The sequence below is a fragment of the Ixodes scapularis genome, unplaced genomic scaffold (genome assembly GCF_016920785.2).
Source record: "Ixodes scapularis isolate PalLabHiFi unplaced genomic scaffold, ASM1692078v2 PGA_scaffold2__306_contigs__length_199485367, whole genome shotgun sequence".
NCBI lineage: Eukaryota > Metazoa > Arthropoda > Arachnida > Ixodida > Ixodidae > Ixodes > Ixodes scapularis.
Window position 1 is genome coordinate 154977281 of NW_024609857.1, and position 18027 is coordinate 154995307.

Consider the following 18027-nt stretch of genomic DNA (forward strand, 5'->3'; position numbering starts at 1 on the left):
CACCTAGTTTTTTGTTTTTTTTTAGGTTGTATTAAAAATTTACCTGGCATGACTTTAACGGGTAATCTTACATTCGAAAGCACAAGATCAACCGTGAAACTTAATCACACGTCAAACCAATATTTTCTGTCCCTCAGTCAACTGCAATAAGGGGTAAACAGTGCTCAGTGTATGGAACTTTTGTGGAAAAACTTAACGTCAAACGCTTTTATTCTACGCTTAAATGCATGTCGGACAAAACTCTAGTATTCCTACTTTTTGTTTCGGTAGTAGTTGCCTTAAAAAAATCACCGTAATAACTTACTAATTAAGCATTATCTAATAAAGCATCCTATATCAATTGGCGTTTCTACCAACGTTGTCATAGCATTCAAATATATGCTCCTAACACAAGAATACGAGGCATCAGCTCTTCGAACTGCGTCTTTTTACTTTGTCTACACGTCTACGACGGCAAACGAAAGCCGAAAAATAAAACAAAAGTGACGCATTTGGCAGCTGGCAAGTGTCGCCATCGCGGCGTCCTTTCCGTGTAAAGCAAGGATGCGATTGGCGCAATCATTAGTCTGGCAGCGATTCCGCAGTAGTTTCTAATTTTAGGAACATAATCTACTTTACGAGGGCTTTGCTTGATGTGCATTAGCTGTGCCCAAGGAGATTAGAAGGGTAGGAGGGGGCATGACGTCAGCTGCTTAGACTCCACAAGCCATGCTCCCTTGACGCCTCGCCTCTTTCTCATTTTCCTCCTTACCCTCCTCACTTATTGAGCCAACGTGACCACAGCACGTGACCGTCGCGTGGTTGACGGTTGCGGGTAACAGGGAGCGTGGTGCTGGTGTGTTTCATTTATTAGTCCCCGCAGCTAGAAACTGTGGCCCGCGCCCAGCCTACCGATTCTATGCCTGCTGCGCTTCGTTATGTACCTTCAACTATAAAGTAAATGCATTCTGTTTTCTACAGACCGTTACTACCCTGAAAACGATAGTATTCAACGTGGATCGTCAGCGCTGTAACGACTGCCTGTTGGCGTGTTTTGTGTACTGCACCTTGCATCTGCGGGGAGTTTTCTTTTTATCTCCTGGCCACTAATTACTACAGTAGCCAAAGCAAGAACAAATTATATACACACAGGATTGCGTAAATATGTCGACCCGACAGGTTGGACCAATACTTGGGCGCTTCCGCGCCCGCCTGCAAATTTTATAGCTGCGCTCTCAACGCTCTCATGTTATATCACGCTACAATACGTTTGGCTTTTCCTTTTCTTTGCGGCCGCTATGCAGGTCGTCCACTCGGACGTTTAATTGCTGTCGTGACAAATTGAACCAGGTCAGCTTGACTCGAGGTTGGGAGATGTTTTATTCACTATTGAAAGTGCACGGAGCACACCACGCTCCACTTCGATGGGGTCCAGACACCGCCGCGACAAACGGCCCAAACCATCGCTTCCGCAGTTCGGCGACCGTCGGAAATCTGAGAGAATTCTTGATCGATTCCTGTTATCGTAAAACTATGTGTGTTTAATACGCCTAGGGCTAACCGGTGAAAGTTAACCCCCGCTGAAGAAAAGCCAGTTCGATTGCGGGTGCCGACCATGCTACAAGCGCCCACCCCGTAGCCGGAGGAAATTAGCGTCCCGCCGACGCCAGGCTTTCTTTTTCTCCGTTGCGATTGCGGCGATTGCCCTTGTCGTCCCGTGTACCAGCAGCGGTGTGTCGTCTGCTCGTGATCCGCCTCAACCACTTGGTTGCTTGCTTGCATCAAGTCTAGCCTTCGATCTGTTAAAATCTATTGGACGGAGCGCGCGCAACCCTGCAAGGAATCCTTCTACAATCAACCATCCATCTCACACTTGACATGTCACGCGCACCGATTGCCAGAGAGATCTACGGTCACGTTGGCCGCAACTTCGTTTAAACTTTCTATGGCTAGGCTTCAGACATATTGCAACGTGTCCCCTCCTAGTATTTATAACCTCCTTGGCTGTGCCCGACGTCACGCGTCCCCTTTGCAAGACGTGGGGCGCGTTCCTTTCATCAGAAACAATGCAGAAAGACACAAAATCGTAATTTTGTTGGGCACAACCGCTGTCTAGCTCCGCTAAGGTGCCTGGAACGTGTCCCCGATTGGTGCGTTTCCGCCTGATGACGTCATAGAAGGGTTACGTGGCCGGCCTCCATTCTGGCGGTGTCAGAGCAGCGGTGGTAAATGCGGCTGGCGCCTGTTCTGCCTCAGGTTTCTGTTCTGTTTGACAGCCCACGAAAGCTTCGGCAACAAGGGGTTAGAAGGCAGCAACGACGGCGGCACTGGCATTCTCTCGTGGCTTTTTTTCCCAGAACTTCTACGCCTAACCACCAGGATCGCGACAATCGGACAGTGTTACACTCCAGATTTTGTGACGTCATTTGTTGCCACTTTGAGACCAAATTCGATGCATGGGCCGAATGTGAAATGCATGCGCGAAACAGGCCATTCGAAGAAAGTTTCTAGGCAGCGTATAGTTACGGTTTGGCTGTCGCATTGTTTTTTCACTTTCCTAACAGATTAACTTCTAGCTGCGCATCTTCTCAGTAATGCTTCCCAGATCCCGTTGTGACGCCTGTGAAGCACTGTGCCTCTTTGAAGGGCAATTCGAGATCACGATTGAGCCCATAGGACTAGGGTGTGCGCGTTAGCGTTTCGAACTGACTAGTGCTACGTCGATCATTGCCTTCAAAGAACAGTGGTGAGCCGGGGATGACACTGCGTTATTAAATTTAAAGCATTCTTCGTAAACTCCCACTTAGGACGACGTTGTAAGGCAGCCTGGAGGTAAGTGCAGGGGATGGCGTTGGTGACCCGTGCTGTCTCTCACACGCAGGGAGCTATGGAAGGCCTTGTTGTTGGGCCAGGTGCTGTCGGGGCTTCTGTGTGCCACGGGCGTGACCAGCCAGCTGCTCCAGTCACAGCACGGCCTGGAGATACCCACGGGTGAGACGCCGTCGTTAAGAGAGTACCGCGTATTAAGCCAGCCGGCGGGTGTAGTGCCCACATAAGGGTGGTAGCCAGAGAAACCTGACTCAAGAGCTGTCTTTGCTATTTGGGCGGAAAGGCTTGCTCGCTACTGCAACGGTTTAAGGTGCGAGCAAGTAAATATTGACTCGTCTCTCTTTTGTGTTTCTTAACCATTTGTCTTTCCTTCGATTTGCGCCTCACACGGGATTCTTTACCACTCTCCGTGTTAAGTCACCAGCTCTACTGAAAGATGGAGCCTTTTTTAAAATGGCAGGGTTAAGTTTCACAAGTTGAAGGGGTCAGGGCACGCCAAAAACAAAATATGAGATAACTATACTGCTAGAGTCCATTGTATGTTTTTATAATCCTGGTAAATTTGTTTCGAAAATGGCGCTATAGTTTCGCGGATAAGTCGATTTATCTACGGGACCCTCGGATCCGCCCCATTCGAAAAGTTCGCCGTGGCTGGAGGGCTGGTGACGTCACCAGCCAAGCGCGCGGCGTCCCCTTGCACGCACTCACAGACTTGGCTCTCTCGGCGTCTCGAGCTTCAGCTTTTTCGTTTACCTTCCGCGTTTCGAGCGTACGGTCCGTGGCGATTATGTCTACGGCATCGCTTGCCTTGTCAAAGTGTACGATATTGATCGCAGCAGCAATGAGAGTGATTGCTATCCAGAGATGTTGGAAGCATGTCATTTTGACCGCGACCCGCTGGCGGCCAGCTCCAGCGACGGCGAGTCAGGGACGAACAAGCTCGTTGGGACGAACTCGCTGTGGTCGCCGTCGTCCGGGACAATCTCGCAGGAGCATGCACGGTAGAAGGTCAAAGGTCAGGGGGCGAGAGCGAGAATAGCTTTGGGGATGCCGAGTTACGCGAGCGGTTTTGATCCTACCGCGCCGAGGCGAACTTGGGCGATCTGGGGCCTAGAATAGGAGAGAGTTCATTATCACCTGGTTCTTAGGCACCATAGCGTGACTAACTTGGGCAGTGTTGCCTGGTCGCGAAATAAAAATGATTGAAATTTGTAAATTGATTATTGCAATTACTATAGCTCTAAAACTCGTGACACTTGGTGTATATACTAAGTAGCCTATGACAATCCCATTTTAAGAAAAATTTATCCGCTTAATTTTCGCGTCCTAGCCCCTTTATACGGGATCATATTGTTACTCACTTCCGAAATAGTGCTGCTCCAGTGTACAAAATGGTTTGACTGGAACTAGTGGGTACTGCAATTGCCCAGGGTTTGCTTTTTTTGCTTTCGCTGAATTGGCTAAGAATTACATTGAAACTACACGTCTCAATGATCGATCCCCTCTATTGTTTTATCGCTAAAATTATAAATGAGACAGATAATTCAACGAACTAAAGTGAGCCAAGGTTTTCACTCAAGACGCTAACCATACAAGACGTTACGACCGATACCTTGTGACTTAACACATTGCAAATGCTTGAGCGATATATGAGGTACACTTTTTGAGTGACAACAAAATACTTCTTCGTTGCAACTCCTTATTTTAATATAACTTTATAACAGGTTCTTTTTTTGTTGTTCATTTTAGTTTGATACATTTGGTTCAAAAACCTCGTTTTCACCTTTCTCATTGTCATGGTTTTGTGCATTACAGACGCCTCTCTTCGGCTCGTCATCCAACACTTTTTTTATATAATAATATGTAAATAGTGTATGAATTGATATCACAATAACCAGAATCTGCATGCGAACGTTTGCATTCACTATTATAAATAAATAAGCGTCTACCACCATTCCTTATACGCACCGATTGCTCGGTACGTTCAACTTCCTCCCCCCCCCCCCCCCCAACCAGAAAAAAAAAATCTGTTAAAAACGTCAGGTGGCGACACACAACCTGCCAAATTCAGCAGAATGTCATGTCACTCCATGTAAAATTTTGGCGTCCATTGCAGTAGTGTCACCGCAATAGCATAGCTCTCTCGAAAGCGCCACCTTACTCCCATTGGCTGGCGTAACTGACACGTGACCGAATCGAAGACCAATGGCGATCTCGCTGGAAGTCATAGTATAAGTCTGACTATATGATCTATTCTATCAAGATTAGCCGATCCAAAAATGTGTTCTACGTATGACGATTTCGTCAGGTACTAACAAAAGTATAAACTTTTTTTTTTGTTCTAGCTGTCTGCGAGTTTGCCAAAGTGCGAAACATGCTCACTCGTAGATATCTCGTATGTTTATTTTGGGTAGCCCATCCTGCGACATCTTAGTTTCGGTTTAACACAAACTTAATGGTGTGTCGTAATCCGCATGCTACGACGCTTTCTACATAAGTGAAGGAATTTTCAAATGCAACCGCATGCATCTGACCCGACAATGTCATTAAATTTGAAAAAGAAAATAAAATGAAAGAACTGACAGCTTCTATTTTTCGCATCGACAACGACCTCACACTTTTCCGTTTCGTTTGTCACAAGTGACTGGAGTCTAAAGCTTACAGTTAGTTCAACGCATAAAGACGGCGTTCTTATGACTCACATTCCTGAGTGCATTTTGACGTCGGTGCATCTTTTCATCCTCGTCATTCAGAAAGCTCTTTTCTTAAATGGCACTGATTGACTTTCTGACTTCTTTCTAGAAAAGTAGACGTACGAAAACTTTTATAGTTAAAAATTATACCAAGTCTTAGCTTTTCATGGGGTAAACAGTACGTTGCGACCATCGGTGGTGTGGTCACATCTATACGTGGACACCGAATATATACGTAAGTTTTTTTGTTTTCTCTGTCCCGGTCCAGCGCAGAGCTTCGTGAACTACGTTCTCCTGTGCGCCGTGTTCACGACGTGGCTGGCGTGCCGGGGCGGAGACGCCGGGCTCATCCCCGTGCTCCGGGCCCGGGGCCTGCGCTACTTCATGGTGGCCCTGGTCGACGTGGAGGCCAACTACCTGCTCGTCAAGGCCTATCAGTACACCACCCTCACCAGCATACAGGTCTGTTGCTTCCTACCACCGTCCTGCGACTTTTTAATGCTGGAATTCATTTTAATGGCATTGAAATTAGAATTTGCATGGCCTTCATCACCGCGGTAGTCATACCGTGCCGTCATCTACTGGACTTAGAGGGCTAACGACCCGCTAAACTGAACTGGGCATTAGGTCACGTGGTTGGTTTGTTGCGCTTCCCCTGGTTTACGGGGGGGAAAGAAGAAGGGAGGCCAGGCTTAGGTTAACCCGCTTCAATATCCCGCTTCCGGTGCCTCGCAGCTGCTGGACTGCTTCAGCATTCCCGTGGTGCTGGCGCTGTCCTGGCTGGCGCTCAAGGTGCGCTACCAGCTGGTGCACGTGCTCGGCGTCAGCGTGTCCCTGCTGGGCGTCGGCTGCCTGGTGTGGGCGGACGCCCACGAGGCCGCCGACGCGTCCAACCGCCTGCTGGGCGACATGTTGTGCCTGGCCGGGGCCGCCCTGTACGGCGTCTCCAACACGGCCCAGGAGGCCTCGGTCAAGCTCTTCGGTGCCGTAGAGTTCCTCGGAGCCCTGGGGCTCTTCGGGAGCGTCATCAACGGCATCCAGCTGTGAGTGGGACGGCCTTCCCTCTGAGTGCGCAAGTAGGGCTTGGGCGAGTGCAGTGGTGCCCGCCTACACGGAAGTACCTAGATCGAAGTTCTCTTAAATCGAACAACGTCAACCCAGGGTGATCGCGCACTACGCTATCGGACGAGGCAAAGCTAGAAACCCCATATCTGAACGGTTTGTTCACAGTTCACGGCCTTTCGAAGCGATAGTTTTATATGGGAACCCTCCACGAACTTTTCTTGCTCGTGTTGGTCTCACCGCATGAGGTGACAATGTCGTGTGACGTCACGGTCAATAGGACAATTTCACCGCTAAATTTAGCGGAGAATGTTATGTTTCGTGACGAAATTCTAACACGAAACACCAGTACTTGACACCGTGAAGTAAAGTTTGTCGCTAAATGTAGCGGGACAATTATCGTGACACGAGCTGACGTCATGTAATGTCTGGTGATGGCAATTTTGACGCTAAGCTTAGCGGGGAAATCGGTGTCAGGGTGTCATTTGGTTTCGCGTGATGCATGCCGGCACGCGATGTTATATTCTCCGCTCGGGGGCCATGTTATGAGTATCCTCCACCTCAGTATCGGTGATACGTCGCTTAGTACTCATTTTTTCACTTTATCTCGTTTAGAGCGCTGCTCGAGAAAGAACAGGTGGGTGAAATCCACTGGGACAACTGGCAGGAAGGTGAGCCATTGTTTGTATTTCTAGCCGTTGCAAATGACCAATGCCAACGTCTCTCAAAACTTCAAAAGCGACTGTATTAAAAAAAAAAAAAAATTGTCGCTGCTTGTAAATTGCCAAGCAACCTTGCAAAAAACAAAACAAAATTGTTTTCAACCAGCTTAGTACAGTATAGGCAAACTTGACCGTAATTTGTTGCAATACTTATGTGGACCTTAAAATATGATAATGTATTGATTCTAATACAAACGGACAGAAATATGAATCAAAATAGTTTTCTTATGCTTTAGGTCTGCCGTTTTCTAAGCAGTGCTTAAGTAGCATTTGTTAAGCCTAAGAAGCATAATAATCATCTTTTAAGCTTTATTTAGGTTACTTCTAAGGAACTAAATCTTTATTAATGTTAGTTAAGCGTGCAATTGCCTCCGAAACTCAAATGATCATAACCGATATAGTGGATTAAAAGTCAGCGTTGGTGATTTGGCTGGCTTGTTGGTAGACCACATTATATACAAAACAGCTTAAGGCATGCAATCAGGGATCTGTAAACAACCATATCACATCTGAATGATGTGTTCATCTGATCTCTATTTGTGTTTTTCGCGCTTTTTTTTTAATAACGAATCAAAACCGTAAAGTCACCATTTACCGCAGGCAGTCTAAAAATCCAGAAAAGCGTTATTATACGTCTGCGCTGCCGAGACTTGGAGGTACCAAACATTCAGTCCCAGGATGAGTAAACTGAAGTATCCCATTGTCAGTGCGTTCCTAAGCATATTACGGTTGATGTAGCATACAGTCATTTCTTAATATGCACTGTCTCCACCAAAAATTATTCCTGTTGTCAGTCGTCCACCGCGTGTATTTACCCGTCCCCGAACCTTTCGGCTATAGCATAGTGGGATATCTACACTAACGAGGTCCGTGTTAACGAGACATAACTGTATACCTCATCGCCAATAGTTTATAGAGCAAGCAAAGGCAGGTATTGCAACGGCTGGTGTGGAAGCCGAGACTTGTCCGTTGTGATCGCAGTGTCCCTGCTGCTGGGCTTCTCGCTAAGCTTGTTCCTCCTGTACCTGCTGATGCCCGTGGTGATGCGGCTATCCAGCGCCACAGCCGCGAACCTCTCAATCCTATCCGCTGACTTCTATTCGCTCCTCATAGGCGTCTACGTCTTCCACTACAAGGTACGTCCTTCCGAGCTATTGCGTGCAAATGTGTGAGGCAGTAGCGTATTGCGAAGTAATGCAGAGAGCAAATCGTCTGCTTCTTGCGCACTAGTTGCGGTGACGTCAGAAAGACGCCGAGCTCTGATTGGTTCTGATTGAAGGATAGTGGGTAGACCTCAAAGCAAGCTGCCTTGATGGCTACCCACTATTCTTCATTCAGAGCCAATCAGAGCTCGGCATCTTTCTGACGTCACCACAACCCCCGCAAAAGAAGCAGACGAACTTGCCCTCCGCATTATGTCATTGCGTACTAACAAATTGTCCGCTTCCAGAGATGGTGTCCTGAAATGACGACAGATTATATGATTGTTTGGATTAGCCGAATTCTTATAAGGAGATTTTAAGTTTGTTAATACCACTTCACTATGAAACTAATTTGGGTAGCTCCAGAATAATTAAGCGATTTTACTGGTCGTTCTGCTGGTGTCCACTTGCTATAATTAACGTTTTTCTATACTGTTATGAGTAATCGCTTAGTTTCTAGATATTGTTAGGAAGACGAAGACGACGCGGGGCAGTGGCGCGCACGACCATCTCGCGCCAAACCCCACGGCCCGGCTCGGCCTCCATAAACCGTTATATTTTCTCTCATGGACCTCTCCGATCCTCTATGCTGCCGACAGCATCATCCTGACAGTGTAGTGGAAGTCCGGGGTGCGATGCTGTACCGGCTGTATAGAGCAGAGAGGCCGACACGCCTGGGACATGAGCGGTGTAGGTGTGCACGAGCACGGAGAACTGGAAGGCTGGATAGCGGCACGCAGTTTGTTTTGTAACACTTTTTGGGTGGTCTTCGTCTCAAAAACTTGTCCGGAGGTGTCGTTAGTGGTGCACGTGTAGTGGGCTGAAGTTTCCTCGTAGCTCCCCGCGGATGATGGTGCGGATCACTTCTGGAAAAATCGTGGTGCCGACCGTGTTGAAGGAAACCTCGGGGACGCGTTCAAAAGGGGCCTTTGCGATATGGGAGCTCTGCATTTTTTTCGCACGTTTTCCATTCTGATATTAGTTGCTCTACGGTGGTGGGGGATTTCGGGGCTGCAATTGAAAAGAGTTCCTGAGACAATCCCTTACAAAAGTCTCGGATCTTGCCGCTCTCAGCCATCTGGTCATCGACGCGTCGACAGAGACTAAGGACATCTTCGATATAGCTCGTGCGTGACTCGGAGGGTGTTTGGTAGCGGCAGGAAAGCTTGTCTTTGGACTCTTGTTTGTAGCTCCCAAGTTTGCGGAATGCTTCCAAAAAAGCGGTTGTGAAACCATCAGTTTATGTCGTCCTCATGGCTGTCGAACCACTGCAGCGCTGTGTCTTTTATAAAAAAAAACTAAAAAAATAAAAAAAAAAACACTACTTTCGTCAACTTCAGGGGGTCGTCCCAGTGGGTTTGGGTGCTGACGCGATTGTATTGCTTCAGCCAATCGTGGACATCGGAAGTGCCGTTGAAAATTTGAGGGTCCCACTGCTAGTGTTTGACATTGTTGTCGGGGGGGGGGGGGGGGAGGGGGGGGGGCGCATTTGAGATGTGCTGGCTTCCGAGTCCGCCATGGTGGTGGTAGTTGTGCGCATACTGCGAAGTTACAGGGGTATTCACACGAGGGAGAAATCCTTGGGATTTCTTCACGGCACGCGCATCCCGCGACGAAAACGTCAGGCTTTGCCATGTGCAAAAGCCTCGAGTTTTCGTCTCGTGATGCGGGCTTGCCGGGAAGAAATCCCCGGGATTTCTCCCTTTTGCAATGTAAATACCCCTTACAGAGCAGAATTGGGGATAGGAAGGAGTGCAGAAGTAGGAAACGCACTGACCTCTACCACTTGTAAGATAGTTTATCCCCACCCCTGCCCGTTTCGATCTGGATGAGCGTCGTACCGGCGTGCGGTCGTGTATCACTACTGCGTGATGCACGTTATAAAGACCCCAGGCTAATGGTTGTACTGCACTCACTAAATTTTTCATCTACAGCTGGGAGACTCGTCGCCCGTTGAGGCAGACGAAGTTCTAGGCTGTATAGACATACACACAACCCAATTTTTTGTAAGATAGTTTAATGTTGTTTTACAATGCACGATGAATGACTGTGTTGAGGGTGTTCCGGAGGTTGCCTATTCAAATTCCCTGCCTTGGTCACTGGCTCGTCGACTTCTGCTCGTCGTTATTTTCTTCCTCAGACTATGTAAAAATAAATCAAAAAAATAAATTAATACGTTCTTGTATTTTAACATTCCTGCGAAGGTTACTTTCCGGGCTTATTCTTACCAGGCAGATTAGCTCATGCATGTTCGTAATCATAGGTTATGTTGGCTTTCTTCCCATTCTGGACATTTACTGCCTTACCAGCTCTTGAAAGGTGTTAATTAATACGAACTTTAGAGATACTGACCGCGTTATATGTTTGCTCACTCTCACACACCGTTTCCACGTCAAGACGAACCGCAATTTGTGTTTCACGCCATAGCGCTAACATGGAAGGCAGCTCCTGAGCCTGGGTTCTTACTTGCGTTGAAAGAAGACGTACCCATCTGAGAACCCTGTGACACAGAAAAGGTATTGTAATTTCCATCAGTTATATGTCCGTGACCGACGAATCAGCTTGCAATCCTGACAACGGGCGTCACAAGCGCCAGCGTGCGCTAGGAGTGGCTCCGCTGATTGCCCGATCGCTCATACATCATTCGATGGACTTTCCCGTGTCACAGGGAAGTTAGGGAAACTGCTCACAGCATTAGTCCTGGTCGGAGAACCGAAGACCATTGCTAGAACGTTCACTCGCCCTTACACCGACTACGGTCATACATTCTCCCGCAGTTTCACTGGCTCTATTTGGTGTCTTTCGGCCTGGTCATCGCCGGCGTGGCGCTCTACTCTGCCAAGCCCACCCCGCTAGGACTGCGGCGCTCCCAGGACTCGGACCCGGCGCTATCGTTCACCACGGGCACCGTGAACGGCTCGCAGTACGGGCCGCTGCCCGTGATGGCATCCGATGGCACGGGCCCCCTGCTGTCGGTTTCCCACGCGGTCAGCGTCCACACGTTCGGCACGGAGTCAAGTCCTAAGCCTAACGGAGCGCCTGTCTGCGCCTCCTGATGCAGCGCGGGGCAGCGCCGTCCCGTGTCTGTGACCTTTGCTCAAGGACTATTCAACCGCGTCGACACTGCCACCTCGCCAGCACGTTGACCACCGGTCGTTGCATGTTTTCATGTTTTTGGGAGGTGCCTGTTTGAGGCCCGGTTTGGCCGAAAAGTAGAGCAATTTAGGTGTCCCTTTGGAGACGATTGGAACAATGTACTGCATGTTAAGAGGTGTCCAGAACAGTTCAGTTTGGTTTTGTGGACAGTCAGAGTCTGAAATACTTGTTGTGTATGCTGTCTTTTGTATATGTTTATAGTCCGCTGCAACTCAAGAAGGTATGGCGAGAGAAAGAAAGGCCGGGTAGGAGGATGCAGACGGATCGCTGAAGAGGAGAGGGGAAAACCTCCTTTTCTCTTTAGCGTTTCGTCTGCTTCCTCCTCACCGGCCTTCCTTTCCCTCGCCCTGCCTTCTTGAATTGCAACGGACGATAGTTTCCCAAACGGAATGAACAAAAAGGAAACAAAAAACTGTACCTGTGGATTCAAAATCTCACTGCACATACTTTTTGATCACTTTGTGCTTTATTTGGTATAGCCAATATTTTAGTTGTTGAGATGTGTTAGTTTTCTTTGCGACTGATTTGTATGTACCATGATTTTTTTTTATTCTGACGAGGGAACCTAATAGTCACAAAATGAATTAGTGATGAATGCCGTTTATTTCTGATGCCGTTGAACTTAACGTGGGGACCGTAGCGGGGAGACAAGTAGTAATGCGAAATGAAACTCGATTACCCAATTTTAAAGGCTAGCTTAAAACAAAAACTATTTAACTTGTAAAACATCGGTTATGGGTATTACAAGCAGTCCCACTACAAGCAATGATACCGTGATTACAGCTTTAATTTTGAAACTACATAGCAGTCGTGGAAAGATAACTAGACTTATACCCATTCCTTTCTTAGGTTGCAACACAAAATAAGATAAAAATTGCATACACACTATGTTAATTGCGAAGAACCCGTTAAATAACTGGATAAATGGCCGAGGCTAAAATGTGTTTTTTTTTCTTCAATTGAAACACATTTCAGCAAATGGGTCAGTAAAACAGTCATGTATTTAAGTGCATTTAAAGTGGACTGAAGTGTCTTGTCTTGATGACTTCGAGATGGCTTCGCACATGACTTAAACCGGGATAGATGATAATGACACGTTCAGGAAATTAACGGATCGGAGTGTTTTAAGCTGAGTAAATGAGAATAATGAAGTTAGATAGTCGACTAATCAAACATACATGCACCAAGGAGTTGTAGGGAATAAAAGTATATGTTTGGGGGTCTCTGGAAGAATTTTAGATGCAAGACAGGCGTAATTTAAATAAGCGTATTTAATCAGAATGTGATTAATCACTGACTTCAGAGTCTTGAAGTATGTTTAGTAGTTTGCTAACAAATGTCTTTCTGATAATTGAGGCATATTTGCATGTATCACAATATAATCAAGTCTAAATCGTGTCAGTGCATATCCTCTTCATGACAAGATTTAACATTGTAAGCAGAAATCGATCATTGGCAAAGATTTATATTTTATAAACTGCAGATTAAGGAATATTATTATGGATTAATAAGCAGGACAGGCGTTGCCAGTTGCGGTCCCTGACGAATGTGAAAATTCACCTATCATGTCCATACAGCATTAACTTCTACGAATTTGTTTCGTGGAAGCTAAAGCTGCCGGAATTGGTTAGCTACATAGTTGTTATTGAAGTAGTTGTTCAATTTAATGGGGAGTTCAAATTGGGGTCACCTTATCGGGCACTCTCGTGCAATCAATAGAAGGTTATCTGAAGTAGAAATGTATGTTGTACTGCCAGTTCAAAGTATCGGATTTTCTTAACGCTCCAACGTAAGTGGGGCATCTAAAAAGTGATTCGTTCTATCGTGTCTAGACCCTGAAATGAGAAATTTCGAGAAAATGTGAACGATCTCTCTGCCATCTGAGCCAGTTTCCGTCACATAACGTCATTATTTCAGTCGAACAAGTAACTATCTTGCATCTCCCAGTCTCCATTTGAATCCCGGATAAAAGCTCACCGGACAAAAGCTCATCGGGCAGAAGCTCACCGGACAAAAGCTCACCGTACAAAAGCTCACCCATTTTCTAACAGACCCGGACAAAAGCTCACCAGGAAAACATTTCAAGTTGGTCTTATAGAGAACCCAAGTTTAGAGAAAAAGGCGATGAGCCTCCTTTTAGCGAATTCGGCAACTGCGAAGCGGCGTGTACGGATAAGTCAGGTGAGTTAACATTTTTGTAATGAGCCGCCGCAGACTGCAGCAGGGGTTTGGGTTAACACGCGCAACAGTGATACACGCGCGAAGTAGAAAAGCCTTTTTTTAAATGGCGTCCCCATTTCGATTAACGGCATATATCTAAACTGTGGCTCTTCTTTCTCTGAACCGTGCTTCAATGAAACGTGCCCGTTCTCTAAAACATGTTTCGACGAAATGGCATTCGAGCAACCGTAGTAAACCCTTGCGCGGGATGGGGTACAAGTTCACCAAAAAATGGTCCAATATCCATCGTGTCCGCATTTTATTTCAGCCCGTGTTTAGCCCGAGTAGCGAGAAAAAATGAGGTGAGCTTTTGTCCGGGTTTGTGAAAAAACGGGTGAGCTTTTGTCCGGTGAGCTTCTGTCCGGTGAGCTTTTGTCCGGTGAGCTTTTGTCCGGTAACCTCTTCATTTAGGGGCCGTTTGGCTAATTTCGTAACAGCCTTTCTGCATCACGAAGGACAAAGGAGCTTCAAAATGATATGAAACGCTGTATGAATTATTACGAGCGAGCTTGCCGGCTGTGGACGACAAAATGTGAGCTGCTCAGAATTGGAGCAATGCACAGCTAAGGTTCGTGCCTTATCTGGAACTTCTTTTTTTTTTTTATGTACAGAAACTTTATGGAGGGACAAATTCAGATTTTCTTTTTTAGGGCAATGCTTGGAGTTTTATTTAACTTCATTGGAAGATGCTGCAAGTTAAAAAAAAAAAAACGTAGCTTAAGGTGCATTCTTAATTAGTCGATTTTGGGCTTCAAAGAACGTTACATCTGTTGCAAGCTATGTCCTTTTTTTTTTTTTTTTTGAGCGGAAAAATTTTACAAAAGTAGATAAGTCAAAAGAAAGTAAATTTTAAAGCTATTTTTCAATATTTTATAGTTTGCTGCGCTTGTTTCACAGGTTTCTTTTTATTTTGCTTTTGAACCCGATGTTTTCTTAGGCAGTTTTGTTGTAAAGCTGCTGCATAGCGTATTCGTTGAAGTAGTTGAATGTAGCTGTGTCATTTTTGTGCGGATCAAATCTCTGATGTGTGACAAAATTGCTAATTTCGTTTTTAATTGGGTTTTATTCTGTTTATATTTGGCATTTTGTTTGGGACATTAACCAGATTAAATTCCAAATGTAAAAAAAATATACTCTCCGTTTATTTTTATATTGGTTTTCTAATGATTTCCATTACCTTGGGAATCATTAGTTAGGGAAGAAGCTCAGGTGGCGTCCTAAATAACACTGACGGCGTGGCCTTGGATGTGTCTTTTTTTAATTATTCGTAGTTGTCTCTGCATCATTTTTCAACCCACAGAGATAAATTTAAGGTGTGTTAACTCGCATATTCCGTGCGCGTATTAATCCAACCTATTGGGCAAACTTGCGACATTGTCATTCGTTTGTACGCTTTGCTAGAGCCGGCAGCTTAATGGTTGCGTGCGTACAGAGCGCGACACTGTTAGCGCGAACAAAAACCGTCATAAAAACGAATACGGTGGTGGGTCGGGCTCATTTAGGCTAAGAGGTAAAAAAAAAATGATGCCCGTATTCTTACCCTTTCTAACAAATTCCAAAAAAGCGCGTGTGCGTGCTAGCAGTGTACCGGAACCTGTGCATTGATAAGACGTGCTCATGAAATTCTACACCGAATTGTACAGCCGAACACTTGTTGTGAACGCACTTTTCTACTTACAGAGTGCTGTTCTGAAACCATGGATGAGCTCTTTTACAATAATAAATCATTTATAACCTGAATTCCGCTTATTCTTCGCGAATTGTAGCCTCGTGTACCCTGAAGTCTCACTCACCTGTCGGGTGCTTTCGTCTAAAATTATACAACCAAAAACCGACAGAAAGTAGCAGGTGAAAAGTGTGTTCGACTGTCAGCTAAGCTATAAATCTGTTCAGTTTTTGTTCCCTAAAAAGCGTTCCTAATAGAGTACAATTCGCAAGTAAAATGAGGCTCTTCGCATTCACTCTACACGGCTTGATTCCGATATTCTACTGCCGCACTAAGGCATTCGTGTAAGCAGGCCCGTAGATCGTGATCGACCGGAGGCCGAAAATAAATGTTTTAAGGCCTTTGATGTCGTTTTAAATAATATTAAACATGTTGTCGGAGTTGCTGCGAGGTAATTTGTTATTCTGAATCGGTTCTGTGCTCAAGGTCATCCCTTTGCGGCCCAAATGAGGTCACAGCGTTCGTTAAAGGGCGGTATCAAAAGTGCGAGACAAAATCTGGGTTCATGAGACAACCTGTGAATGAACAAATTAGTACTAAGGGAAGAAAAATTTGGATGATGGTCTAAGTAGATGGGAAGGGCTAAAATAAAGGAAACGTCCTGTGCACACTTTGGAGCCGACCAATTCGGCACCAACGATTGTCAAAGAAACGACTAAATCTCATTCTGATGCGAAAAAAAAGTTGGTGAAAATGTTTTCAGATTTTTTTAATACAAAAAACACAAAAAAGATGATATTTTGAGACATTTTAGAAAGATAATGTACATACTTTTTTTATCTTTCGGTTTATGTACAGGAAGTCATAGTCTGATTACCTCACCCCTTCTTCCAAAGTTTCTCAAGATCCAGTAAATTGCGTTGAGTTGAGAACTCTACACACGGAATAGCTCAACTGGCTGTTTGAAAAGGGCTCGAAAATTAAACTTTAGTCGCTCAACCAAACCTTTCTTTGAGAACATAAATTAACAAAAGACGTGACATAAACGTAAGCCTAATTCACGATGAACAAGATATGAGCGGCTCCGCGTGCAAAAAAGGACGTGAAATACTTCGGCAATGTCCAAGAGAAGTAGCCAGTTTGCATTTATTCAACTGAGCTCTTTTATTGTAACATATTTTTTGCGAGTGTAAGTAATTGCATTGCAAGTGCAAATAAAAAAGTGAAAGCCGTTTACCACTCCCTGTAACGCCGAATTGGAGCGCAGCTCTTGAGGAGGAGGAGGGGAGGGTACTGAGGGCCACGTGTTCTCGGGGGGGGGGGGGGGGGGGGGGCGGGTCACGTGACACCCCCCGAGGGCACGTAACCTTGGTGGGGTCACCTGGGGGCAATCCCGTGCCCCCGCAGAGGTCACGTGACCTCGGGATGTCAGATGACTCCCCAGGTCACGTGACCCCCCGGGTCACGTGACCAAAATTTTTCCGCTAGATTTATCGGGGAAATTTTTTCCGCTAGATTTAGCGGGCAAATTTTTTCCGCAAGATTTAGCGGGGAAATTTTTTCCGCCAGATTTAGCGGGGAAACGTTTCCGCTAGATTTAGCGGGGAAATTTTTTCCGCTAGATTTAGCGGAGCAATTTTCCCGCTAGATTTAGCGGGGCAAATTTTCCGCTAGATCTAGCGGGAAATTTTTACGCTAAATTTAGCGGGGAAATTGTTCCGCTATATTTAGCGGGGAAATTTTTTCCGCTAGATTTAGCGGGAAAATTTTTTCCGCTAGATTTAGCGTGAACATTTTTTCCGCTAGATTTAGCGGGGAAATTTTTTCCGCCAGATTTAGCGGGGAAACTTTTCCGCAAGATTTAGCGGGGAAATTTTTTCCGCTAGATTTAGCGGAGGAACTTTTCCGCTAGATTTAGCGGGGCAAATTTTCCGCTAGATCTAGCGGGAAATTTTTACGCTGTTTAGCGGGGAAATTGTTCCGCTAGATATAGCGGGGAAATGTTTCCGCTAGATCTAGCGGGAAAATTTTTACGCTAGATTTAGCGGGGAAATTTTTCCGCTATAGCGGGGAATTCCGCTAGATTTAGCGGGAAAATGTTCCCGCTAGATTTAGCGGGGAAATTTATTCATAATGCACCGCGCGGTTACGCCGACGGCGACGCCAACGGCGACGGCGACGGCGACGCCGCTCAAGCCGGAAACGGGCGCCTAAGAGCTGCGCTCTAAAATGAAAGCCGTTTACAGCTCCCTGTAACGCAGAATTAGAGCGCAGCTCTTGAGGAGGAGGAGGGAAGGGGACTGGGGGGGTGGGTCAAGTGACCTCGGGTGGCGGGGGGGTCACGTGACAATGCTGATGACGTCATCAGTGATGATGACGATGACGATGCCGATACCGGTGACGTCACTAGTGACGTCATCAGTGGCGATGGCGTCAACGGGGGTCACGTGACCTCGGGGGGGTGGGGTCACATGACCTTGGGAGGGGGTCACGTGACC

The 18027-nt window shown here is 46.2% G+C and overlaps 1 protein-coding gene across 1 annotated transcript; it reads left to right on the top strand.

The window, feature by feature from the left end:
• Nucleotides 1-2860: 2860 nt before the first annotated feature.
• Nucleotides 2861-15598, top strand: LOC8039243 (solute carrier family 35 member F2; the record flags this gene model as incomplete). The annotated part of the gene is given in 6 exon segments (XM_042292072.1): nucleotides 2861-2970; nucleotides 5770-5963; nucleotides 6237-6544; nucleotides 7179-7234; nucleotides 8267-8421; nucleotides 11265-15598. Coding segments are annotated over 6 exon segments (1102 nt in total), but the record flags the coding sequence as incomplete, so codon positions are not given.
• Between the last annotated feature and the right edge of the window lie 2429 nt (nucleotides 15599-18027).